At 36.0% G+C, this 27,098-nt stretch overlaps 1 protein-coding gene across 1 annotated transcript in view; it reads right to left on the bottom strand.

The window, feature by feature from the left end:
- The window catches only part of MAN1A1 (mannosidase alpha class 1A member 1), a 165,217-nt gene that overhangs the window by 95,600 nt on the left and 42,519 nt on the right, over positions 1-27,098 (bottom strand). The window contains exons 3-5 of the mRNA XM_059941319.1: positions 25,207-25,303; positions 22,757-22,872; positions 10,669-10,749 (exon numbers count right to left, since the gene is read on the bottom strand). Of these exons, the coding sequence (XP_059797302.1) occupies positions 10,669-10,749; positions 22,757-22,872; positions 25,207-25,303 (294 nt within the window). The remainder of the gene's footprint in view (positions 1-10,668; positions 10,750-22,756; positions 22,873-25,206; positions 25,304-27,098) is intronic.

Below are 27,098 nucleotides of genomic sequence, written 5' to 3'. Positions count from 1 at the left end.
CTACAACATGGAAATTATGAAATCTCTCCAGTATTAATACTGTACACCTGGCACACAATAAACCCTCAAAAAATGGTCTTACTATCACCATTATCATCACCATCACATTCCTCCTCCTCTTCTTTGTCCCAAAGAAAAGAAAGAAATCTACCATAAACTCAGAACTCTTGGGTTCCTCTGTTTAGAATGTTATTTTCTCCAAATCTTCAATGGTGTCATTCCAATCTGAGCTCCCTAAATTCACCCTAAAGTAGTGAGTTCCTACCCCTCTTCCTACCCCTCTCTCTGTCACTCTTTATCACATGATTGCATTGTATTTTCTTCACAGCACTTACTGCTATCTGAAATTATACTGTGAACTTCTTTAATATTTTATCTCACTAGCATGTACATTTCATGAGAACAGAGACTTTGTATAGTTTTTTCATCACTGAATCCTCCAGAGACAAGAACACAGCCTGGCACATAACAGATGCTCAAAATTATCATAGCTGGCACATAATATTTGCTGAATAAAGGTGTGAATCGTAAGCAATTAAACAGGTTAACAACTGCAAGCCTGACAAGATGATAGAGCTTTAAGGTCCACTATACCTAAGTCGTCAGAGTTAAACTCCGGGTTAATATTATTCTAAGTCTAGTCATAAAGCATTATATAGTCATAAAGATTAGACAGCAGAAACTCAACACACTGTCATACAGAGTGAAGTCAGAAAGAGGAAAACAAATACCGTATGCTAACGCATATATATGGAATCTAAAAGAATGGTACTGATGAACCTAGTGGCAGGGCAGGAATAAAGACGCAGACGTAGAGAACAGACTTGAGGACACAGTGGGGGAAGGGGAAGCTGGGACGAAATGAAAGAGTAGCATTGACATATATACACTACGAAATGTAAAATGGATGGCTAGTGGGAAGCAGCCGCATACATAGCACAGGGAGATCAGCTCGATGCTTTGTGATGACCTAGAGGGGTGGGATAGGGAGGGTGGGAGGGAGGCTTAAGAGGGAGGAGATATGGGGATATATGTATACATATAGCTGATTTACTTTGTTTGTTGTACAGCAGAAACTAACACAACATTGTAAAGCAATTATACTCCAATAAAGATATTAAAAAAAAAACAAAACTCAACACACATGCTACGGTTGTTATTTGAATTAATAGTTAAATCTAAATTGAATAATAAGTCTACTTTCTACCTGACTAGAGGAAGTGCATGACAGAAGACTAAAGTAAGAAGCCACTATTTAATAATTTTAATACCAAGTTAGCTATAAGAATTGAAACACAGAAGTTAGCAGCAATTTATAAATTAGAGCAATTGTGGCGATTATTATATGAAGAACTTAAAAATATCTGTTAAAATAAGATTAAACAAATAGATGCATCAACCAAATGGGACTTATAAGACAAATGTGACAATCTCTTTTGCTTATCTGGTCTAACCCTAACCTTCTATCTAATGGCATGAATGAAAAACAAAAGTGTTTATAATAAAGAGCTGTGAAAAAATTCTTGTGTTCTATGCCCATATCATTAAACCTCTTGGGTTTCCTCATTTTGCAGGACCCTGGAATTACTCAGTATTTGTACTGCTTCAGAGGAATGGGCTACGTCAAATTAAAATAAAGATCAATTATTAAGTTAAAAACAAACATTACCCTCAAGGCTTAGGTCCACTTTATTATCAATGTAAAAGAATTTCCAGCTAAATTATAAGATGAACTTCCAAATGCAAAACTAATGGTTGTATATCCAGATATATCAGCAGATCTCTCTTGGAGAAACACTTCATAATGTATCAGAAATGGCTTAAGTTTCTAGAATAGTTAACCCTAAGATTTGTCAATGAATTATCTTCTAAAACATTTTAAAGAAAAAAACTTTAAAGAAATACATAAACTATAAATCTACATCATAAAATGGTAACACAAGAAAGCTTTGTAAATGAAATCTTTAGAAGACATACTTTAGAAGGCACCTACTATAGACTGAATGTTTCTGCCCTCCCAAAATTCATATGTGAAATGCTAATCCCCAATGTGATAATTTGGAGGTGGAGGCTTTCTGAGGTGTTTAGGTCATGAGGGTGGAGCTCCCATGAATGAAATTAGTGCCTTTATAAAAGATACCCTAGAGAGCTCTCTCACCCCTTCTGCCATGTGAGGACATATAGAAAAGATGGACATCTATGAAACAAGAAACTGGCCCTCACGAGACACCAAATCTTCTGGCACCTTAATCTTGGATTTCCCAGCCTCCATAACTATGAGAAATAAATGTTCATTGTTTATAAACCACCCAGTCTATGGTATTCTACTATAGCATACAGCAGCTTGAATGGACTAAAGGGAATTCAAAACAAATTCACATTACTACCATCAAATTTACTAAATTTATTGTAGATACAATTTCATCTAGTTATAGCTTAAAAGAAACAGCTCTGCATAGGTACATAGTTGCATTTAATCTAATTAGTTAATATGCATTTTGTTTACATTTCTACTGCCAACTCTAATCATCCGTACTGACTTCTTAAGGCTCTAGAGTCATGAATGTTTGTCCAACAATCATATATTTAAATTTCATACTGCATGAATATTTTTCTCTTTTTTGTTTAAGCAGCAACCTTTGTTCCGTATATATTTTCATATGGATTTATGAATATTATGTAAAGTGTTTATATCTTAGCAAATTGAAAAATAAGTTCACTGATGCTTGAAAGTTTTTTTTTTTTAAGACCAATTTTTTTTTTTTTTTCAATTAAAATATATTGCACAGTAAGCTATGCAGATAGCTTCTGGCAAAATCCCTCCTTAATCACTCAGTCTTGTGATGTTATCCTGGATTATGACATCATTCAAGACTTCCCTATTTTTTAAATCTCTTATTCATACATTCCACTATATAGCCTTAACTTCCAGAGCTTCTAGTCATCTGCTAAATTACTGCTACTTCTACTATCCTACTTCAACTAAACATCAGGCAATTTAACCAGTCCATTTTCTCTCTAACCATTGCTCACCTGTTTTTTTTCATACTGTCTTATACTCATTCTTGGACTTTATGGTCTATAATTTTAATGAAATTTTTTGCCAATACCATAAAATCCATGCTTTTGGTGTCTCTGTCTCATCTGTCTAGCAAAACTCAAGGAAAACAAACCAACTACCTTCTCCATGCTTGTATCTGAACTGCTGAGCACTACTGGATAAAGAAATATCATACACCTGAATGCCACCATGAATTCATGGTCACCCATGTAGATACTGTCCAGAAATTCTACCATGTACCTCTAGTCACAACCCTCTCTAGAATGACAATTTCAAATTATACACACTCATCTGAAATGTCTATTCTCTCCCCGTGAACCTCAGCAGATGTCCTTGTCTGATGCTTCTTCATACAGTTAACAGGGGCCATCGCATAGCAAACATCTCATATCTTTGCCACTAAATCTACCAAGTCACTGACATGTGTGCCCATTTTCTCCTCTACTCTCTCATACTGCAGTGGAGGAGGGACCACTCCCTAAGGCTATCTGTCCTCTGAATCCTACCCTCCCCTACCTTCTAAAAGACCTTCTCCTCTTCAATCAAAAACAATTTGGATTATATGCTATTATTCTATTAAAAGTACTTTCAGTAAAGTCATCTGTGACCTCCATATTGCTACGTCCAAAGATATTTTCAGTCCTTAAACATCTTGCCCTAGCAGCAACCTTTGACACAACTGAATACTTCCTCATTTTTCAAAATACTATTTTCCCTTTGCTTCTGTGATAATCACATTTATTGGTTTTCCTCTTACTTCTGGGATTACCACTTCTTACTCTCCTTTTCTAGCTCCTTCCTCTCACCAAAGCCTAAATGTTAAGGCTCCCTTTTTTCAATCTATATGCATTCTCAGCAGCCCCATTCCCTTCTATCCCTTCTATTATCATTTAGCTGTCGATGACTCACAAGTTCAAGCCTATAGCCTACTTCTATCTTCTATGTTTGAGATCCCTAATGTCTGGTTGCTACTTGCTGTCGTGTAGCTAGACTGTCCAACTGTGAAGGCCAGCTCTGCTGCTTTGTATGCCCTTGGGTAAGTTACTTAACACTCAGTGCTCTGTTTTTCCCTATGTAAAATGAGGATAAAAACAATATCTACTCCTACTTTACAGGGTTGTTATAACATCTAAATGAATCAATATTTGTCAGTGGAGACTGTTTCTCTTGTTCATTGTTTCTGCACCACCAAGTGCAGTCAGTGCTGCAGTGCAGGTATTCAATAAGCATATGCTGATCCACTAAATAAATGAACTTACCAGATGGTAAATTATCACAATTCTCAGGAATTTTCTACTAGTCCCATTAAATTTTAAATTCCTTGCTATAGGTACCTCATGATACCTTCCTAAAGGACACTGCAATAATTTCAAAGAAAAAAAATATACAGAAATATTACTAGAAAAGTACAGCTTTTGTTTAAATCACACACATACATACACACACAAATTTAGTATTAGAAATCTATGCCAATATGATTTAGACAATAAAAATGATTTAAGTATTGGTTTTAACAGACATTGTAAATTATGAAATGATTCACCATAAATCTAAATATAAACATATTACCTCATCTTTTACATTAGGTTTTGCAAAACAACAAGTTCCTGGCCTGAGCAAACACTTAAATCAAAGAGAAAGTGGTTGGAGGAAAGGCACCAGGTCCACAAGGTCTGCTCAACACAGCACGGTGCTGCCAAAGAGCAATGATTAGCTCCCCCACTAGACAACTGCAGTACTGATGACAGGCATTCCTTTTTTATAGCATAGTTTACCTGGGTTTCTCAACTTTACTGTTTGAAAATTGGAAGGTTAGAGGACAAGTCTAGAATAGGAGATGTTTCTTGCAGAAACAGAATTTTGTAGACAAGTGCTAGAAGAGTAGCCTTTTACTTGACAAGTCAGTGAATATGTTTTCCTATCCCAAGGCATGACTCTCTACTTACTAACCTAGGGCCACAGGATGGAAGTCTTTTCCTTGTGGTGCAGACTAATTCCAGTTTGGGGACCCTTGAAAAAATTCCCCTCTTTTCACAAATTCCTATCTTCTGCTTCTCCTGGCAGCTGGGAAGGCTATACAGTTTAACCCATATCAGTGGCTACTGTGGCAGTCAGTAACACTATTTACTCCCAGGCATGTGGTGGTAACATTGCATCCTGTCCCACAACCCTTTAAGTTACAGTGACCATGTGACTTGCTTTCGCCAATAAGATGAGAGCTCAAGTTAACAGGTGTCTTTTTGATAGACATTTTTAAAAGCCAGTGTGTGATTTTCCAGGTTTTCCATTGCCACCTCAACACCCTGCCTCCTGCCTTGGCAAATGGAAATGACTCAGATGGCAGCTGCTGCACCGGTCTGGGCTCTGGAGGGAGGATGATGAGAAGCAGAGTTGTGGGCAGAGCACACAGCATGGGCAAAACACAAAGAGTGTGTAGAGCGTATTGTCTTAAACCATTGAGAGTTTGAGGTTGTTACTTCATCATAATAGGTCTATTCTCACTGATATGAATTTGTAGTCCACTTACTATATGCAAAGTACTGTGCTAAACTAAAAGGGATACACATATTTCATTAAGAAACAAGTTAATTTTCTGAGTTTCCCTCTCCTTTAGGTGCCAAGCCCTCTCATTTGGTCTACCACATTTATCAATCAGATGCAAATCTATACCAGCTTCTGCCATTTACACCTTAGCCGTGAATAGGTTTTGGAGCTGAAATTCTTGGCAAACTGTAGAACTGCTTTCATGAATTACTGAGATAAAGTTCTTATGGCTAATAAAACTTCTGTGCTTCTAAAAACAATTATAAATACAGGATAGAGCTTTGTACAGAGTGAGACACATAGAAAACCTGAATTAAGGAGTAGGTATGACTTCTGTAATTCAATGCAGGCCAAAAAAAGGTAGCATTTTCATTTGACGAAAGTGTACATTATTTCAGAATCGATTCCATGTACTCCTAAATCCCTTTTAAAGTACAAAATAAACTTCCAATCTTAATAAAATATTCAACATGAGACAATTTAACTCATTAACCATGGAAACAATTACAAATTTAAGCAAAATTACTGTAATCTAATATCATTTTGCTAAGTTAAACCTTTTAAAATGAAAATATTACCTATTCAGTTTACCATATTCCTTTATTTTATAAAAGTTTCAATAATGAATGCTAAACAGTAAATTAATATCTAAAGTATATATAAGGATCATCACTAAACTCTACAAAATTGATGTCTGGCACCCCAAATGCCTGAATCCTATTATGAGAGAAAAACAGATCTTTCTACCACTACACTCACATTCTCAATCTTATTTCTCTCCTCCCCACTCCACAATCCTACCCCCTTCCGTTATGTTTTCCCCCTTGATATTTTTAAAATTAGAGGTATTAGCTACTTCTCTTTTTCAGTAAGTCCTTCGGCAATCTTTTGTACTGGTGTGTCTGGAGCAGTGGATTTTTTTGGTTAATTTGGGAAAACGTTCTTTTGCTGCCTTCAGAATGAAGGCTACCTTGGCAGAGTAAACTGATCTAATGTAAAAATCTATTATATGTGTTTCCCCAGTCTTGGATCAGATGCCCTTGTTGCCTTTATTCACTGAAAGCTCATTCTTCAATCTTTTTAGCTTTGATGAGTTGACTTTTTCTAGTTCACATACTTAAAACATATTACTTGAATGTTTCCTTCGAGGATCAAATACCTTGTCAGTTCTAAATGTTCTCTCTCAATTTACAGAATAAAGTAGTTTTTCAAATCAGGAAAAGCTTTCCTAAGTAGTATTTTATTAAATTATCAGTTTCCATACAGCATGTCTATTTCCTCTGACACCCTTATTCATCATAGTGGAATTATGTCTTTTTTTTGACTCCCAAACATCTTTTCTTCCTACCCTTCCAATAGGGCCTTCAATTTCCTATTCAGGAATTATCTATACTTGGTCCTCATGGGATACTGAATTCAAACCCTGTGGAAGACTTTTTATCATATCCTCTCTTTCATTTCCTAAGATCCTTAAGGGACCACATTAAATAAAACTGCCAATTGACCTCTTTCTTCTGGAACTTTGTGTCTTGACAAGGGTAGGAAAAAATTAGTGCATGTTTATTAATTCTAGGGTGACCCAGAGAGATTGTTGAGCCATAGAGAGCCTCTGTGGCAACTTGAGAGTGCTAGTTCCAATTTCTTCAGCCTTCTCTATGAGTCTGTGGCATCACTATATCCCACTAAGTTTACTTTCTGCTCAATACAGCCACTGATTCCTGTTGTAAAACAAATAATAATATGTGGTATAGTCATACATGCTATTTTCTACGTGTACCATCTTCTCTTGAAATGTCTTGTTTTACATTTGCCAATTTTCAATATCACTTTTGCTTTGGTTACTCTTACTCTACAGTAATATTTCCCAAAATTTGCTCTGGGAAACAATGTTTGTAACTCAGTGTTAGCAGATGTTACATTAAAAAAAAAAAAAAAAAAAAAAGAGAGGGGGTTATAGTTAAGTAAGTATGGAAATACAGGGATAAATAAAATTAGTTTCTTTTTCTGTGAATTGTGAATTTCTAAGAAAGAATATAGGATGTAACTTTTTCCAAATTTATTTTTAGTATATATACAGATACAGATTTATCCTGCCATATCTAAAGAAACTAGTGGTCTGTAGAACATAATTTGGGTAATGATATTCTAGATGCTGCTATTTACTGTCTCTAATGAGGACTTTAGTTTCCGTTGAGCTTATAATAGAGCAATGCTATCTCTTTTATTTATTTTTATTACTGATCATTTAGTATTTGGTATTCATCTTATTTTTATCCCATCCGTTTGTAATTCTCGTGGTTATCTGCATTTCTTATATAGACTCTGGAAATCTTGTGGCTCGGCTTTTTAAAAAAAAATAATACTACAAAATAGTTTAACTGAGCTAGGGCATTTCAAGTTTTTGAATATGTCCCTGTAATCAAAGTATATGTCAACAGGTATTTCATGTTCCTATTGTTCTTTTCGTAGGTTTAGAGGTCCATTGACATTCTCAATTATTGTTCAGTGTTTCTAATTGTAATTTTCCTGAAGCAGGTAACACAAGTCAGTGGTATTTCCTCTTCTGTTTTTGTAACATAAATTTAAGAATCTTGAACTTACATCAATGTGGGCCTATATACTTCTGATGGTGATTTATAAGATGTTCTCAGAATACTCCTGAGCCTCAGCGATGAAATGAGAATGTTAAATTACGGTGATTTAGTAGTCCCTCTACGAGATAATTTAAGAAGATGAATTTTCCTAGACTATCTTAGTAATACCTTGATCTATAAAAGACTGTGTAGCATAGAACTTTATCAACAATCTAAAACCAACTAATCCATAATGTGGCCATGTTGATGTTCTTTCTATTAAATGAATGCCCAATTTTTCATTTTGATATGGAGACAAATAGATCAAGCTCAGACTTAGGGTAAAATAATTTTCCTTGATCACATTCCTGACAGCTAATTCTCCTGAGTGCATTGGTCAAATGAAAGGCAACCGTCAGTGATGAGGTAATAATTGGGAGGAAGAAACAGGAGATGATGGTAAAACAGTCTTATACTAATCGCTTCTCACTTGGCAATCCCACTTTAGAGGATAAATATATTTATTGGCTGATTATAGCTACGTTATTCAAAATATAGGAATATTGGAAACAACCCAACTGTCTAATGTTTAGGGAATAGTTAGCAAAAACTATGCTGAGAAGATGAATCTTTAAGAACTAAAATTAAAATGGATTCTATAGAAACAAAGAAAAGTATTGATATATAAGAAAGGAAATACCTACGGTAACTTTTATCATAAAATTAAAATACAGAAAATATAGATATAACTAACACAATGAATGTTTTGCACAGGGATAAGGACAAAGCATATATACTAAAAGAATAATTATTTTCAATGGAGGTGTTCTTTGTAGTCCTTTGCTGACTAAAGTTAGCTAAGTATAGAATTTAAAAATATCCTTACAATGTCTTAGGCGGATGATTTTATCTGTAGGCAAGCTATATCTGTATTATATTTATATCAGTATATAAACATATATGTCTCTAGTAAGCATACACACATATAGAAACAAACACAGCTATATAAACTTAAGACACTGAGTAAAAAATTATCCTAATCTGCATGATGCATATTTAGAAGAAATACATAATTGTTTCTCTTTGCATGCTCCATTACCCCATCTGAGCCCAGATACAATGAAGAAGTCCTTATTTCCTCCAAATTGTCTCAAGCCACAGAAATGATGAAGGAAGTTAAATCCAAGGTCATCCTAAGTATGTCACGTCAAAAACAATGAGAATACACAGGCACTGGATACTCAAAGACATATATTCTAAAAGCAAAAACTTCTTTAGTAAAAAAACAGTAATTAATTTTAACTATGAATTTTTAAAAATATGGATTCCCAGGCTCAGCGTTTAGAACATCCTACACCAAAATGAACAAATGAAGTTATCTGCGACTGGAAAAAGGGAAGAAGAGGGATAATGAAGAACAGGGTTTATCACAAACAGGACAGATACAGGGGAATATAGAAGCCATCTATATACTTTGAAAATCTCTATGGTAGAATAAAACCTAAAAAGAAGGAGAATGTTAAGATTGTACAGGCTGTTTTGTTATGACTAGGAAAGCATCTGAGAGACAGAAACAAAGTAAAGCAGTCTTTCTCATTAAGCATATATTGCTCTGCTTAAATTTGTTTGAAGGAGCATAGAAATACATGAACTAGTACACTAGGTGAGATCCACTCTTCCCCCCAGCCAGATTGCTGAGGCTAACACAAATCTGATTGACATGCAATTGAAATACGTGACTGTTTTTTCCTGATGTCAGCTTTTAACACTGTTGAAATTAAAGGTGAGGTCCATTCTAATGACTCTTAGTGGACTCTTAGGTTGTTATTCATAAAGCTGTCCAAAACCTTTCAGGAAAATAGCATCTGTGCTCTTCATGAGCATGATACAAAAATCCTTTCTTAATCTATGGATAAAAGGCAGCTAAATTAAACATTCCTTCCTTGTTCTGAGCAGCAATAATTAATTAAGCCCCAACCTAGGAGGAGCTGCAAAGCACTTTATGTAGGGTTACTGGCCTACAGGACTTCTAACTGGGAAGCTCAGTATCTAACTCACCCCCTCAATTTTTTAAATACTCTAATTTTTATATCTACTTGCCAAGCTTCATTTCAAAAAAGTTTTTATTAAGCTAATATTATACTAACATTAAAATAATTTTTAAAGAAAGAAATCCACAAACCTGCCACTATAGTAAACCTCTTTACTTTGTCCATAGGCATACATAATGTGTAGTTTTAATCACACCATACATAACATAATGGAGCCAGTCTTTTTTAAAGGCATTGCCTAACATTTCCTGACAACATGCTCTGTCAGACTTTCCCAGTGTGCTCATTTAATTAGTACATATTATAAGAAATTTGGTATAGACTAGAGGCCCGTCAAAACGTGAAAATTTAATGGATACCACAGAAAGCATACTTTACTTGGAGAATATCATTTTAAGACACTTCATAATTCCCATTTATATGTCACTTTTCATCTTACCTCTTCTCCAGACAGGTAGTAAGCTGAAATTAGTCCACCGACAAAGCGTATATTTACTTCAAAAACAGAAACTTCAGCATTCTGTGGAAACAAAATAAAGGAGGTTCATATATAAATGGTAGTACACAATTGAGAAAAATATCACCGTGATAAAGTGCACGAAATATTTAAATTTTGTTCAATCCTATATGCTTGCCCAGAGAAATTTATACACAAGAGGGAATAGCCCTGTCTTTTAACAGTGTCAAAACACATGTAAATAGATAAATAATTTTGACTCTTAAAATAACAATTATAAAAATATTTATAAAATGAAGTTATTTCCTCCCTCTATTCAACACTAGATACAATACTCAATATTCTTTGTGCAGATGCGACAGGCCCAGGACATTCTACTTTTCTATTCTGTGTTCTTTTATTTTATTCATTTGCCTGTTTTTCTTCCCGAAAGACCATTCAGACTCTTTATACTTTTGCTGGTAGTTTATACTTTTGCTGGTAGTTCAACATTATTCTAGAATTCTTCCCACAACATTTTAAAGTAGCACAGCTAGAATGCAAATAGGATTTGAAGTTGGAGTGACTTGGGTTCTAGTGCTGGTTCCCAAATTTTCTGTCTGTGGTCTGGGATGATCACATTTCTCTGAGAAGAAATTTCATCTTTGCATAAAGGAGATTATAATAATATATGTTGTACCTTGTTAAAACAGCTCTTATATATATCAATAATAGCTTGCTTTTATTATTATTTACAAAGCTCTATATCCTGTGCTAATCTCTACATGGAATATGTCATTTAGTCCTATATCAACCGTGTGAAATAATTGCTATTCTTACATCCATTTTACAAATGGAGAAACTGAGATTTACAGCAGTTACTATGACTTTTTTAAGGTCAGACAACTAATAAGTGGTTGAATCAGGATTTAAACTTGACTACTCCGATTCCTGGTCTAGGGCTCTGTTATCCTGACTCCTATATCACCTCACATGATAAAGCATCAAGTATCTTTATTAATGGTCATATAATTGTGGCATGTAATTAGTAATTATTGCCAATATTTCTATTATTTTACAATATTTGACTACTACATGGATCTGTCCTACATTCTATTACTAGATAATTTAGCACAGCTAACCTACAATAGATGGTAGGTACACTTTGTTTCCGAACCAAACTTGGGTCCGCTTGCCCACACACACTAAAGCCAATCTACTGACACCATGTTGTGTGTGGTAAAGGAGAGTACAACGTTTACTGCAGGGCACTAAGCAACAAGAATGAGCAGCGCGTGCTCAAAAGACCGGAATTCTCGATGGCTTTCAGGGGAGGGGTTTTAAAGGCAGTGTGAGGGAGGGGCTGCAGGGTGTGTGATCAGCTCGTGCACCATTCTCGGATTGGTTGGCATCAAGGTGAAATTTCAAGCGTCATCAACCTTCTGGTTTCAAATGGTCTAGGGTCTATGTGCTTGTGGTCAGCAGTTTTCATCTGGTGTGGGCTTGCTTCCTGTAAAAACAACATAGGAATGTGTGCCAGGTCTTTATGTATATCTTTCAGGGGACTGGGAGCTTGGTGATTCTGCGATGTGGCAGATTTATAGTCTAAATTGTTACCAGTTTCCTGGCCCAACAGCTATTCTTTGTTTCTACATCTTCATATTTCCTGATCATTAACTCTTCAGCCAACCTTTTGAGGCTCAGGGGACGCCTAGAAGACTAAAGAAAAAGCCTTTTGCTTCAGAGGATAGGGACACAGGGGCTTGTGTATGGTTTCAGCTTCAAGCTTTTGTTAGCTTCTTTTCATGTTCATTAGGCCTACCCAGTAATTGTTCACTTTTGCTTGCTATCAAACAATTCGCTGAAATCACAGGGGCTAACGGCAAACTAATATATGGAGTCACATATCCAGCATATGAGCTTAGTCACAATCATCTGAGACATTATTTCCTTTAACAAACATTTATTAAGCAACTACTATGTGTCAGGCACTGTCCTAGGTTCTAGGGACAGGGCAATGAAGACTCATAAGGTCCTCAAACTCATGGAGTCTACATTTTAGTGGGCGAAAACAATTCCAGAAGGAAAAAAAGAGGTATATTTTCTTTAATTTCCACATGCTCTCTCTAAAAAGGTATAAGGATCTAACAAATTAAAGCTAAATAATTGTTTAAGTTAAAAAAATTTTTCAAAAAATTTCTTGCAAAAGGAAGGTCATGAATATTACTTGGGAGAGACACATACTAGGCCAGAGTTAGGCAAAAGCATCATAATATAAGACTCTGGTGAGTTCGTTCAATTGTATTTCATAATTTGTAGTATGCACCTAATACAATTTGATTAAAGTACTTTACATGGGAACAATTTATCTGTGATGTGTATTACTCTGAATGAGTATTACATAAATATTGGTAAAAGCTTTAATATTCCACAAAATTACTGATAAGGAAAGAGGAAGCAAATCATTAATTTGTTTTGGCTCACACAGCTATACTTCTTATGTCTAAAGGTAACAATGTCTAATAATAAAATCTAATAAATAAAACCCTCAAATCCTATCACTCTCAATTTGTACTTGTGTTTTTCAGTTTTTAAACCTAAGAATAGTCCTCCACATTTCTGCCTACTGAAGTCTGTTAAGATGATTTTATATTCTTATTCTAGCTTTGGCTTCATTTGATATACATTCTCTTTTCCTCCTATGAAAATTTTGGACAATCAGGACTTTTATATAAACATCTGATGAAAATTATTGCATGGTAGAAGACTGAGCCATGTCAAACACCATCATAAATACATCTTCAGCAAGACATCAGTCACCTACTGGGTACAACCAGTTATTGATCCAGCAATGTATTCTAGAACCTAAACTCTATTTATCTTCTGCTGTCTGTAAGATATTGAGAGACGGTTTTGCAAAGTGCCACGCTCAAGGTCAGTGCTCTGTCTTTTGAATTTCTCAGACCTAACAGTTTGGTGAGCCTATCCAAGAAGCAAATCTGGCTTGTTAGTGAATCCATACAGGTTCCCAGATACTTGTGTTCTTGTCTTTAAAGATCTCGCTCAGGATGTCATATCACCATTAGTTGTATTCAATAGTCATCATACCTACCTTCTTTTGAAAACCAAAATTACATTTGAATTCCCAGCATATAATTTTTTCTACTTTTTTTTTTCAAAGTTATATCTAAATTAATTAGAAACCTTAATTTGAGAGCTCTTAACATTTTGGGTTATATTATGTTTTAGGTCAGAAGACTGAAATTTATACACTTTAGGTCACTCTTTACAGATCCTTTGATGAAAAACACTAAGAAGATAAAAACATAAATTGGCTGGCTAGACTGGGGGCAGCAGACTATCAAAACACTACCTTAGAGTCAGAAAGACCTGGGACTGAAGGTTGGTTCAGGAGCCCACTGAGTGCAAGATCCCAGGCAAGTCACATATTCTCTCTGAGCCTTGGTTTTCTCATTTGTAAAAAGGGACAGTGCATTTCTTACAAGACGCTACCAAGTCCATGAATGTAAAGCACCATGCACAATGCCTGCCACAGGTAAAGTACTCAGTAAAATAAGTGCCATTACCACTGCACAAAAGCTCAGCTTAAGTAAACAAATAAGGCCTAGCTTCCTCAGGGGATCTTGGAAAATCAGAAACTGCAGAATCACAATCTTCTAAATACTAGAATGCAAACTGATACACCTTCTCTGACTCTCATGGGAGTCAGGTTTCAAATCCTCTTTTGAAATACAGTATCCTGACCAAGCTTCCTTTAGGGCTTGATTTAATTTATACGATATCTGGGTTTTCAAAAGTGAACTTCTACAATCTGAGGGTTTGAGGTCAATTTTATAAACTTCTGACTCTGATTTCCATTAAAATAAACTTATTAAATCTAAATGAAGATATGCATTCTATTAACATTCATGCAGCATTTTTTAAGATGTTCTAAAACTTTTCCAGTGACTTACCCTAATGACAGGAGAGGGGTTAGGGCAGGCAGAGAACAGTATGTAAAGGAGGGAAGCTCCAAACAGCCTGCAACACTAAAATCTTTTGTATTTATCTTAACAATGTAGATTCTGTAGTCTCCTTCAATCTGTGTTTGTTTTAAATGAGATTAAATCCCTTAAATCTTTAAGTAAGGTCACATTCCAGGAATATGCCCCATGTGGTCCATGGCTTCTAGTACATAGCTGTATGTGAGCACCAGTTTGAGAAGCAGATCCAGTCTTTGTTTAAACTGCACGCACCTGCTAGTTAATATCACAACTGATGAGCAAGTAGAAGGTGGATATTTTTGGCTTACGGCCTACCCACAAAACCATGTAGACTGGAGAAACTGCTCTTTCACTTTGAGTTTCCTCTACCAACAGCCTTTGAATCAAAGAACACACTTAACCAGAATCATACATAAATTTAATAAAATATATGGTATAATTAAGTTTACATGTAAAATCAAGAGGTGAAATCATGGAAAAACTAGGCTTCACTGCTTATCTCTCATATTGCCTTAGGTGTCTTAGACTGATAATTTCCACCTTAAGTTTATCCCTTTCCTTAGTATTGCTGTCCTCTGGCTTACTATACGTATATGTAAAATTATGAGATAAAGTGATAAAGCTTGCTAAAATGGAAAAAAGTTTAATGCAATAAACCATTTTGTATGGCTCCCTGCCCCCATCCTTCACGTTATCTTCCATCTCTCTACTGGGAAAGGTGTCCTTCAAGTAAACAGATCAGGAGCTCACAGGCATGAAGAATCTAACCATATCCAGACAAAAGGGAAAGTGAACACTTCAAAATCCCTGTTTCAACCTGAGTGCCTAAGAGATCAACCTCTTACAAGATAGTATTTTAAATAACTCAGAGAAATTAGGTTGTATTTTTCATAAGCAACTTATTTACCAAAATTATCTATAAAATGATAGATTTTAGTAGATTTTAGTAAGTGAAATAATGGGCTTGACCATTTGAATAACAAATTTAGGTTGGAGAACAGATTCAGCCACAGTTTTTGACTGCAGAACTACAGAGGCACAGACTTTCCTTGAAGAATAGATACATTGTTTCTTTGCACCTTCAGGCCTTATGATAATTATTTAGAATCAAACCTGCATCACGTTTAAGGAATTCTCCTTAATTCTTAACTTATGATTCCATACAGCAGGGCAGGTCTGATTGATTGCATTAAATTGAAAAAGACTTCTTGGAAAAGAACTTTCATTTTCAGAAATATCTTAATTCTCTTCTCAGTGTTTGGTTCCAATTATTAGAGTTTTTTTTTTTTTTAAGAGTATTTCTCTGAGCCCTAAGATAAGAGAATACTTCTTTGCTAGCTATTCCTCCAAACTTCCTGTCAGCTTTCTGCTCAATGAACTATAAGCGAGGAACAAGCAAGCATTAATAACAACTGTCCCACTACAAACCAATGCAATAACTGTTTAGTAACGACTGCTCCGCTACTAACATATGGTAACTATGCTTCACCTTACTGAGAACCAGTGGAAACCTGATACTTTACTAACCCATTGCTTAAAGACAGGTTATTGCCTATAAGCCTTGCCTATGTTTAGGCTTAGCATACACATTCATTTATAAATGGTACTTTAAAGTATGTGTTGTATTAACATTCTGAGGATTACAACTCCTTTTAACAGATTAAATTGCAACATTAAACTTTATAGCTTAGTATAACATATGTCTGAGCAGTTTTTAACTTCATATTTAAGTAACGTGATAAACCTCTTTAGATGAACAAAGTGCAAATTCTTTGGGCCACAAAGATAGGCAAAATCAACATCTTCTCTCTGTCAGTAGATTGGTTTTACCACGAAGGTCCAGAAGGACCCTCAAGTAGCAGTTCAATCTATATATCACTAATTATGGTCAGAGGGAACAGATCAGTATCCTTATAGCCAAAACCCAAATCATCACCCTTGGCAGACACTGATTAGCATTCGGATAGAAAATATTAAATAACTCCATTCGACAGGATAATTAACTCAGTTATCTGCACCATTAGGATGTAATGCCGCTCTAAAACAGAGCTTTTACAAGAGCAATACTAAGGCAAATGTCACTTCTTTCATGCTCCATGGCATGGAGCTCTGGACCTAAGCCAAGAACTCATTCAGGCATTCAAAGAGATCTAAAGTTGCTTTTTGAGGTCAATTTACAACCTTCAGATAGAGAACCCTACAGCTTATTTTTCTGAAAAGTAGGATGGCATTCTGGTTGGATAAGAGAACAATCTGGATCTTTAAACTAAAAAATAAAGTCACTGTTGCCACCAATACCTCTGTTATCCAAAACTAAGGTGTTCATTACAATCAAAAGCACAATCCTGGTGCTTGTTAAAGATCAGTCTCATTGTGTTGCTAGTTAGTGTCTGGAACAAGCTAATCATCTAGGCTTTGTCATTCTCAAAGCTCAGTCTGTCATACAGAGATATCACTTTACCTCAATGGAGAAAAATGCTTTTTAATTTTCATATAGCTCTGATTTTTACTGAAGGTTTATATAAGAAATTGTTATCTGGAAAAAATGTCTATATATTCTATAAAATTCATTACTGAAGACAGTTTTCAATATTTCTCATGGAAGGATCGAGGTAATTAATACTTCTTTAAAGTCACAGTAAAGAGGAGGAAGCTCAGAACTGAATTTGGAAACGCCCAAATATAAAACTCTTGATCATTTGCTCTTATGTTAGTGATCTTCCTGTATTAGGAACCACCACAAATCTGTTCTGGAAGGTTAGGTGAAAACAAGCAGATCAACTGCACCTGAACTCCAGATCATTTCTAACTACATAAAAATATGACACAATGCAGCTACCCTTGCACTCTGTCAGCTTGTCTCCTAGCTGAGTCTAGCACAGTTTGTCAGGAAGTAGGACAAGATAACTTCTCAATCATTTAATTAATCTTTATTGAATACCTATGGAACAACATAGCCTAATGAGTACTGAGATATTAAGATTACATGCCTAACTTTGAGGGACTCAAATTCTCTGGCTGCCTATATATTTCACAACTCTTTGCATTTCCTCTCCATTAAAAACAGGGTCATTGACTTAGGCAGACCTTATTCAAAACACAGCTCTTACTTGCTGCATGATTTGGGGCAGATTAATTAACTACCTCTTCATTGATAAAAATAGGGAAAACACCACTTACCCTCTGTAATTTGTCACAAAGACTGAATCAGATAACCTATGAAAAAAATCACCTAGCATAATACTTGGTACGTCTTAGTACTCTTTAAATAGCCATTTCCTTTGTCCTTTCTTCATTCCTAAAAAACGTGGGCTGAGCTCGGTATTCTGACTACTATTCCTGCTATATAAGCTCCATGAGGATAAGTACCTAACAATTAAAAGTTATTTAGTATATAATTAATACATGCATGAATTAATGAATGAATAATGAGTAATCAAGGATCTGTTTTAGATTCCTTGTCCTAGGATTACTTTGAATTAAAACCAGAAAACTCATCCACTGGAGTCTACCCTTACAGTTTTCTGCCCAGACCTCTGTGCCTCTAGATACTTGGAATAAATACAAAGCTCCACCTGAAGTCCTTGCTCCTACATATTATCCCCAGTGACTATTTTAAGTCAGCTATTACAGCCATTTGAACTCTGTACTACCAAGTATGCAAATTCAATCAAATTGCTATGTCTTAATTAAAAGAAAATGAGTTTTAGTTAATGACAGTATAAACCAATAAAAAACATTTACTTTACACCTTTAAGTGATGCAAATTGAATATTTCACATATAAATAAATTTATTCTTGACTCTAAGATTTGTTTATACTCAGGAGCACCACAGGATAAACCAACTCAACAACAGTGGCTCTTTTTCAGTTTCGTTCTTATTTTTTCCCTTGCAATAAATGTGGATGCATTAACTTTTTTTTTTTTTTTGCAATACCTTCCTACTGTCAATTAAAATACTTTATCAGGAAAAAGCGTTAATTTGAAAACAAGCAATAATTTATCCAGGCTGGAATGATACTACACGTTATCCATAAAAATAAGTTTTCTCTGTCTCTGTTTAAGCTTTTCCAATTTCTCCTTCCTTTAGATAAATGGGAAAAAATTTTCAACGTTTTCAAAAAAAAAAGGTGTAATTGTTGACATAATCACTTGAATCTGTGGGTAGAATGAGTGAATATAAGACAAATTCTCTAATGGGACATAATAAAACCAACTAGAAAACTGTAAGTTGAAGCACTTTAAAATGATTAGGAGATGGGACTTCCCCGGTTGCACAGTGGTTAAGAATCTGCCTGCCTATGCAGGGGACACGGGTTTGATCCCTGGTCCAGGAAGATCCCACATGCCACGGAGCAACTAAGCCCATGTGCCACAGCTACTGAAGCCCGCGCACCTAGGGCCTGTGCTCCAAAATGAGAAGCCACCGCAATGAGAAGCATGCGACCCGCAACTAAGAGCCACAACTACTGAGCCCACTTGCCGCAACTAGAGAAAGCCCGCGAGCAGCAACGAAGACCCAATGCAGCCAAAAAAAAAAAAAAGAAAAAATGATTAGGAGAGTAAATCAAGATAGCTGTCCTGAATTTATATTTGTTATTAATTTTGATATGGGAAGTATTATCATTTGGATATTATTGATAAACTTTTATATTTTTAAAGGAAAATATGGCAATACCCAAAGAAAGAACTGCAACAAATATGTTTCAAGACCTTTCAAATTAGGAATAGTAAAATAAACAGAAATTCGGGACCTATGACTATGACTTTTAAAAGTATATTTTTAAAGTATATTTTGAAGGTTATAGCCCAAGACTATCAATAACAGTTTTAAAATGATATTTTACATAAAAATCTTTCAACTCATTGAATAAAATCTTATAAAAATACAAAAATACAATTTTAAAGAAACAAAGCTCAGTATCTTAGCCATCACTCAACCTATAGTCTAATCCCTTTATCTTACAAGTAAGGAAGCGAAAGAATTTGCTCTTGTTCTCTTCTAAATACTCTGGGCTTCCCTGGTGGCACAGTGGTTAAGAATCCATCTGCCAATGCTGGGGACACAGGTTTGAGCCCTGGTCCAGGAAGATCCCACATGCCTCAGAGCAACTAAGCCCATGCGCCACAACTACTGAGCCTGTGCTCTAGAGCCTGCGAGCTGCAACAACTGAGCCCAAGTGCCACAACTACTGAAGCCCGTGTGCCTAGAGCTCGTGCTCCACAACAAGAAAAGCCACCGCAATGAGAAGCCCGCGCACTGCAACGAAGAGTAGCCCCCACTCGCTGCAACTAGAGAAAGCCCACGCACAGCAACAAAGACCCAATGCAGCCAAAAATAAATAAATAAATTTATAAAAAAAAAATAAATAAATACTCTGATATCCTCTATTAGATTCCGTCTGCTTCCTAATAGGTCCCCACGGTCCATGGAATACATTCATGTCACCCGGTCATGGTCTGAGGCCAGCCAACTGCCTTCTGTTACCTTGTCTATTACCTTGAGAGGCCTTTTTGCTTAGTCCTTTTAAATAAATGATTCCAGAGTTTCTCAGACTACCACCGGGCATGAAAGCAAAGAACTGCTGCAGTATTTGGGGGAGGTTTGGGGCAGCAATGCTATATGTGCCAGACAAGGGACCTGGACACTATTCGGGTCTAGTGTCACTAAAGTCTACTTTCCCGTCTTCCATCATTAGACTCTGGAAGAATCTAGTTCTCATTCTCCTACCTTTCTGGAGGTGAGGGGCGGTGGAGGGAACACATTCTCCATTCTCTCCTCCATACATAAACTGAAGACAAGCTCATTATTATTTACTGGTAGGTAGCTGAACTTACTCAAAAATAACAAGGCAGGAAAAAAGTATTATTAAGAAATAATAAACCCTCAGAAGGAAATCTAATTTTTTGTTCATTGCCTGAATTTTTCACACTCAGCTCTATTGGTAATATCCGAGCTACCAGACGTCATATTCAACCACAGAGCTGTAGAATCTTACAAAATCACTTGCTCCTTGGGCCTGTTTTCTCATATTTAAAATAAAAAGACTGAACACATCAATCTCCAAGGTCCCTTTGTATTGGAATACTGTCTCCTTTATATTCTAAATTCAGTTATAAGGCAGATTAAACACAGATTCATCTGCTTGTACTTTAAGTCAGTGATCTCCAAAATGGGGTACATACGGCAATTAATTAGAGGAGTAGGAACAAAATATTAAAACTTTTAATTTATATATGTTTTTAATCCAAAGAGGTAGGAAAAAGACTCAGCTTTATGCTGCCTTTATACTCTGAACGATGTTGGTATTCTCACTTGGTCTGTGGGAGAACAAGAGCTCCACAAAGCAGAGGGGTCAGCAGGGAAACACCCTTTCTTTGTCCATTCTCAACATACAGCATGTTACTTGTGATTGGTTATGGAGATTTACAGATATTATCGAATGCTTACCAGATAGGCAAGAGGCTTACAAGAATTTTTGCAAAGTAATCGCAGATTAAAAATAATACCAATAGTGAAATAAGTGAGGCAGAGAAAGACAAATATCACATGATATCATTTATATGTGGAATCTAAAAAAATGATACAAATGAACTTATGAAACAGAAATAGACTCACAGACTGAACTTAAAAAAACACCAATAATGCAAACATAAGTGAATGACTCAAAAACACCAGGGTCAATTTTTCCTGTTCTTAAAACAAGCTCTCTGTCAACCTCATTACAAGGTAAAGCAATGACTGTGGAATTAGATTAGCTCTGACAAGATGTAGTCCTCCTTAATTATCAAGAAGTAGTATTAGAAGAGTCCACTGTCCTTAATTATGAACCTTTTCCTTGGCGTACAGTGGGTATTGAGGTTTGTTAAAAATGATAGTACATATATGAAATTTAAAAAAATATTTCATATATAAACTGACAAAAGGTTATACTGGGAATTCCCTGGCAATCCAGTGGTTAGGACTCTGAGCTTCCACTGCAGGGGGCATGGGTTCAATCCCTGGTCAGGGAACTAAGATCCCTCATGCACATGATGTGGCCAAAAGAAAAAAAAAAGTTTAAGCTGATAAGGGTCTACAATCAATAAAGGTTAAAGCCTTATTTATGGGAAAGTGGATGCAGCTGCTCCTGGATGCCTGTGGAGCGTTGAGAGGAGCTACTTCATGGCATTACTGACTCGGCAGCCATTCTGTTTGGCCAAGTGGCTTGCAGGGGCTTTAAATGGACACTAGCCCCTCATGCAAGAGTGTGCCTTCGATTAACAGCCCCAGAGTCCCAAGCAAATGTCAGTTCCTGATATGATTTCCTCTGTGATCATGTCTCCCCCACCTCCCAGGGCCTTCCCCTTGTGAGCCCCTTAGAAAAGACCACTGTGGAGCTTACCAATTCGTTTGAATTGACCAATTTGGCCTTAGCTTTGGAACCCCAAAGCACTTCATCCATCCTAATAACGGCATGTGCCCCAGGTCCTGTCTTTCTGTCTGTCTGTACTCTGCATTGACCTCCCTGTGTGGCCCCTGCAGGTGAGTCATGTACCTTCTCAGGACCTGTTAAGTAATAAACTTCTCTATTTCAATTTCTTTTGTGGTCTTTCATTGAACTGCAGCTCACCATGGCACCCTGGGCTCCATTTAACAAATGTTCATCTAACAAAGTCACAATAATGCACCATGGTGCAGTGCAAAAGCATGAGCATTGGAGTCACATAGACCTATGTTAGGCTCACAGCCCTGACACACAACTAGCTGTGTGGTGTAGATAAGCCTCTGAGGCTCCGATTTCTAATCTGTAAAGGTGTGAAAATAATACCCGTCTCACAGGGTTGTTGAGAGACTTGAACAAGAATACTTGGCACATGTAGGTCTTAATAAATATTAATTTCTTTTTTCTTACTTTTAGTTTGCCAAAAAACAAAGGCATGGATTTGTGTAGTAAGGGAGGGCAAGTTAAGAATATAGTATGATACTACTTAAAACTGCATTATTTGTTTCTGCTAGGGTACAGTACAATAATCTGCCCCACAAGATAATTTATTTATGTTAACTGAGATTTAAGAACTGAATTGGCAGCTGTTTTTAACTTACCATATTAAAATTTAGATTTTCGTCAACCCATGCTTTTGCCTCTTCAAATTCGTCTTTCATTTTCATAATAAAAAGTGTATCTAGGGCATCTACTATTGTTGCTCCTTGGATATTACCTGAAAATATCAGAAAAACATTTACTCAGTAAAACACCTTTGACAGATCCATACATGCACATTGACCATACCTTGGAAAGGAAGTGGGTAATACTGAATTTACTGGTAAACAAGAATACTGAACACAGTCTAAACATCTTTCAGTGAAAGAAAATTTAAAAGTTGCATCAAAACCAAACTAAAAATTATCACAGGCTATAGATTGGTACACTAATCTTTAAAGTCTCTTCTGAGTTGCAGAAAATAAATCTCTTAGAAATTTCATTTGGGATTGCATTCTCTAGCAAGAAAAAAAAAAAGACCTGAAATCAAGGAGCAACACACTTATTAATTTTAATGTAATTACATCAAAGTGCACCTGTGCAAAACTCTTTAAATATAATTAGATCTAAAATTGCTTAGTGATAGCTCTAAGAAACCATTACTCAAAAATGGAATTCTACCCCCTCTTTTTGCAGCCCTGACTGATCCTAACCTCTCCTCCCATCCTCCTAGCCAGTCCTGACTCTCATTTATTTCCTCTGAACTCCCTCAGCAGGAAGACTTTACATTGCTCTTGCACTTACCACTTTCTGTCTTCCATTATAACTACTTATATGCATCTCCTTTTAGTCTGTAAACTTCCTTAGAATAGAGAAGGCATGTCTTATTCACCTCCACATTCCACACTAAGAGACTCAGTATGTTTTTAAGGCTTAATAATAAATTTAAAACCATCACTGTATTAACAGAGAGCCAAGTAATCTCTTTAATAAAGACTGCGGCAAATTTACACAAAACTGACTTCTTAACACTATGAACAACTTTCATAGAGATAAAAGCAAAAATAGAATTAAAATTTTTTTAAAGTTATAGTAAACAGTAAAAAATTAAGACCTTTGAGTCTGCATGAAGTTTCTGAGTTTCTCTCTTCAATTCCTACCTCCCATCACCCATGTTAACTAGTCACCGTGTCCTAAAAAAAACAAAAAAACAAAAAAAACACTACTCTAGTAACATCTGAAATCACTTGTACCACCATGACTCCAGGTGTGGCTCTTTTCATCTCTAAAGTGTGTCACTGTGATAGACCAGCCTTTTCCCCACTCTTCCAGCTCTCCCTAACCGTTCCTGCAATGCCTTTCTCCCTACCAGAGAGCCTATGGTTCTTCAGAACTTCCTATGAATATCTATTGAACCACCTAGTGCTTTGATAATTCACTATCTACACATATGTCTTCTGCACTAGGTCATGAACTTTGCAAAGACTTGTATTGTGTTTATTAACACCAGTGCTGGAAAGAGAGCCAAACACATGGAAGGTCCTAAATAAATGGAAAAGCATAATGGGGTGATTAGGAGCAGACTCTGACCTTGGCCACATGTGGGTTCAAGTCCCAGCTCAGCCAGTTAGTAGATGGCTAACACTGGGCAAGCTGTTCTCTCAGCTTCATATTTCTCATCTATAAAATACATATAATAATGAGGTTAAATGAGAAGATGCACAAATGGCACGTGGCACATAGTGTCAGCTGATACTGTTGTTATATGATTTGGTACTATTTAACACCTTTAGTTAAAGTACAGAAAGTCACCTTTTCTATGGTGAATTCAGAAGCATCAGACCAAGGTTCCCTCCTCTTCATCCTGTTACTTATAGATAAAGTTGTGGGAACTGAAGAGGAACTGAGTTCAGTGAGAAGGGCACTGGGTAGCTCTGTGACCCAAGGAATCTACCTAACACTTCTGTTACCTAGCTTCTGCACCTGCACGATGGGAATGTTATCAATACCTAGAGTACTAATCACAGAGGGATGCTGTGAGGACCAAAAGCAATAAAATGATGCCAAAGTGGATAAATGGAAGTTTAAATAACTGACGACTCCATCCTCACTTTCTCTTCCACTGCACAAACAGGAGAAATTTAGAGCCAAAGTTGAGAGTCACTGAGATACAGTGAAGGTCACCACGGCTGGCTGCCTTGGCCAGCTTATTGATAAAGACACAGCTTTTACCTGACAGGAAGCAGTTAATGCAGCCAACAAATGCTCCCCTGCTTGGTACCACATGGGAGCTGAAAATCATGATACTGTGCCCATATCCATTAAATAAGGATCTCTGGAAGTGTGCCCCAGGCATCAGTATTTTTTCAAGGGATGCAGGTGGTTCTAAAGTGCAGCCAGTGCTCTGTCTGAAGGACACACTATGCACATTCCCTGCAGACAACTCCATCAGGTATGCAAGTTTCCTAGCAACACAGTCTGGAGGATCACACAAACTTTTTCCATTACCCACAAGTTCAGTCAATTGGAGAGAAGTTACTGTCAGTAAAGAGCCAAAGCACATTCTACTCACCAAACAAACTGCTTGAATGGCCTCCTTTTGATACAGGCTTCAGTTCATTTTTTCCCCAGGCATAACGTTTATAATTATTCCAAGCATGTTTCATCATCTGAGAAAAGAAATGAAAACGGGATTATATTTTGAATTTGAGATATTTTTGCTTCAAAATAGATCATATATTGAAGACCTAAAGGTTAAAACATTAAAACTCACTGCTTAGTTAAAAGGATGATAATTAAAAGGGTGACAAGGGTATGAATAAGCTGGAACACACACATAACACACAAATACACATCATCCCTTTATGTTTACAAACGGAGATTTTTTTAATCCATTTAATCCTATTTCATATACATATCATTTTCAAAAGTCAGTTCTCAGCAACAGAAACTTAGCTTATCATAAAAGGATGAACCATTCTTACATTTATCTATTTCATCCTCATGATGCATTAAATCTGCAAAGACTGCATACTTAAAATTCACATTTTTGCATAAGGTTCTCTGTACTTAGTATATAGACAAATATCCAAAAGCTATGACTTTAAACACTTTGATGTATCTTGACCAAGTCTATATGGAGAAGTATTTTTAAATATCTATAGGAAATGAAAAAAAGAAACTCTGCAGGTATACATAGATTTTGGAAAACTTCAGCTTAATATAATTAATCTTTAATTGCATACATATCTGTGTACACATATGTAACTGAAGACTAATTCTATATATTCCCAACCTAGACTCCTTGTACCAGGAATGTTTTTAAAGTCCCAAACTCTCTGCCATAAATTAGTTGTATACCTTTTTTAATTTTAACAAATTAATTTATCTACATATAATGAAAACCAATCAATTTCTCCTGACTTATAAACTAAGTTCTGACCTATTGTGCTAGATATTAACTCTAGCAGAAAGGGAATAATTTTCAAGGGGAGAAATTGTTCTCTAAGAGCCTATCAAAAGCCAAATAAGACTTCATGTGTGTGTTTGTGTCTGTGTGTGTGTAGAACAACAATGAGATTAAATTCACAGGTCATACATAAAATCAACTTTGTAACTCAGATTTACGACATACAGATATTTGAAAGCATCAAAATGCTACTAGCCTCTAATTTTACAGTATTAAGCCACTAGCCAGCTAAGGGACCATGAGAATGAAAGCATTTACTCTCTCCAGACTCAGTATGCTCATGAGCTGACAGCACAAGAAGGTCACTTTTAAAATTCAGCTACAAAGATGTGCACAGATAGGATTAAACCTTCACCTTCACAGGCTCCTTCATTTTGTTTTGTAGTCTTTCATCACTTTAATTAGGGTTAGACAGCCTGACATCCGAGGTAGAAAGATTAAAACAGGCCTAAATTCCATGTTGATTAGGATTTCAAACTCCATACTGAAACCCTAATAAAAAAAAAGATAAACTGAAAACAAACCAAAGATTTTTGTTTGAATTTTATTTTTTCCTGAATATTCATATTTGCATTGGTCATACAGCTCACATACAGTGTGAAGGGAAATAAATGAGATTTTGTAATAGTAATCCTTTGTTTTGACCCAGAGAAGCTGGAATTAGGCATGAAATATCCAAAAAATAACATGACTTCTCCTTGACTCTATGCTTATTGAAGATTCTTGGATTAGCACTTTGTTATCAATTGGCATCAGGGCTGAGTAATTAGTGCCACTTATTGAGTGTCTGCTACATTACGCGTGATAAGATGCTAAAGGACTAGCAGGGAAATGTACATGAGTCTATCACGCTTATAATCTAATAGATAAGATGGAAGCTTAACGTTTTCCCTTCTTACACACTCACAAATGTTTATAAATATGAGAACAATAAGAAAAGCAATTAAATGTTGTGCATAACTCCATGAAAGGATGCTCAACATCACTAATCATTA

Source organism: Balaenoptera ricei, chromosome 12 (genome assembly GCF_028023285.1).
Source record: "Balaenoptera ricei isolate mBalRic1 chromosome 12, mBalRic1.hap2, whole genome shotgun sequence".
Taxonomy (NCBI): Eukaryota; Metazoa; Chordata; class Mammalia; order Artiodactyla; family Balaenopteridae; genus Balaenoptera; species Balaenoptera ricei.
Note: the sequence above shows the minus strand (reverse complement) of the source record. Positions and strands in the feature narration are given on the sequence as shown.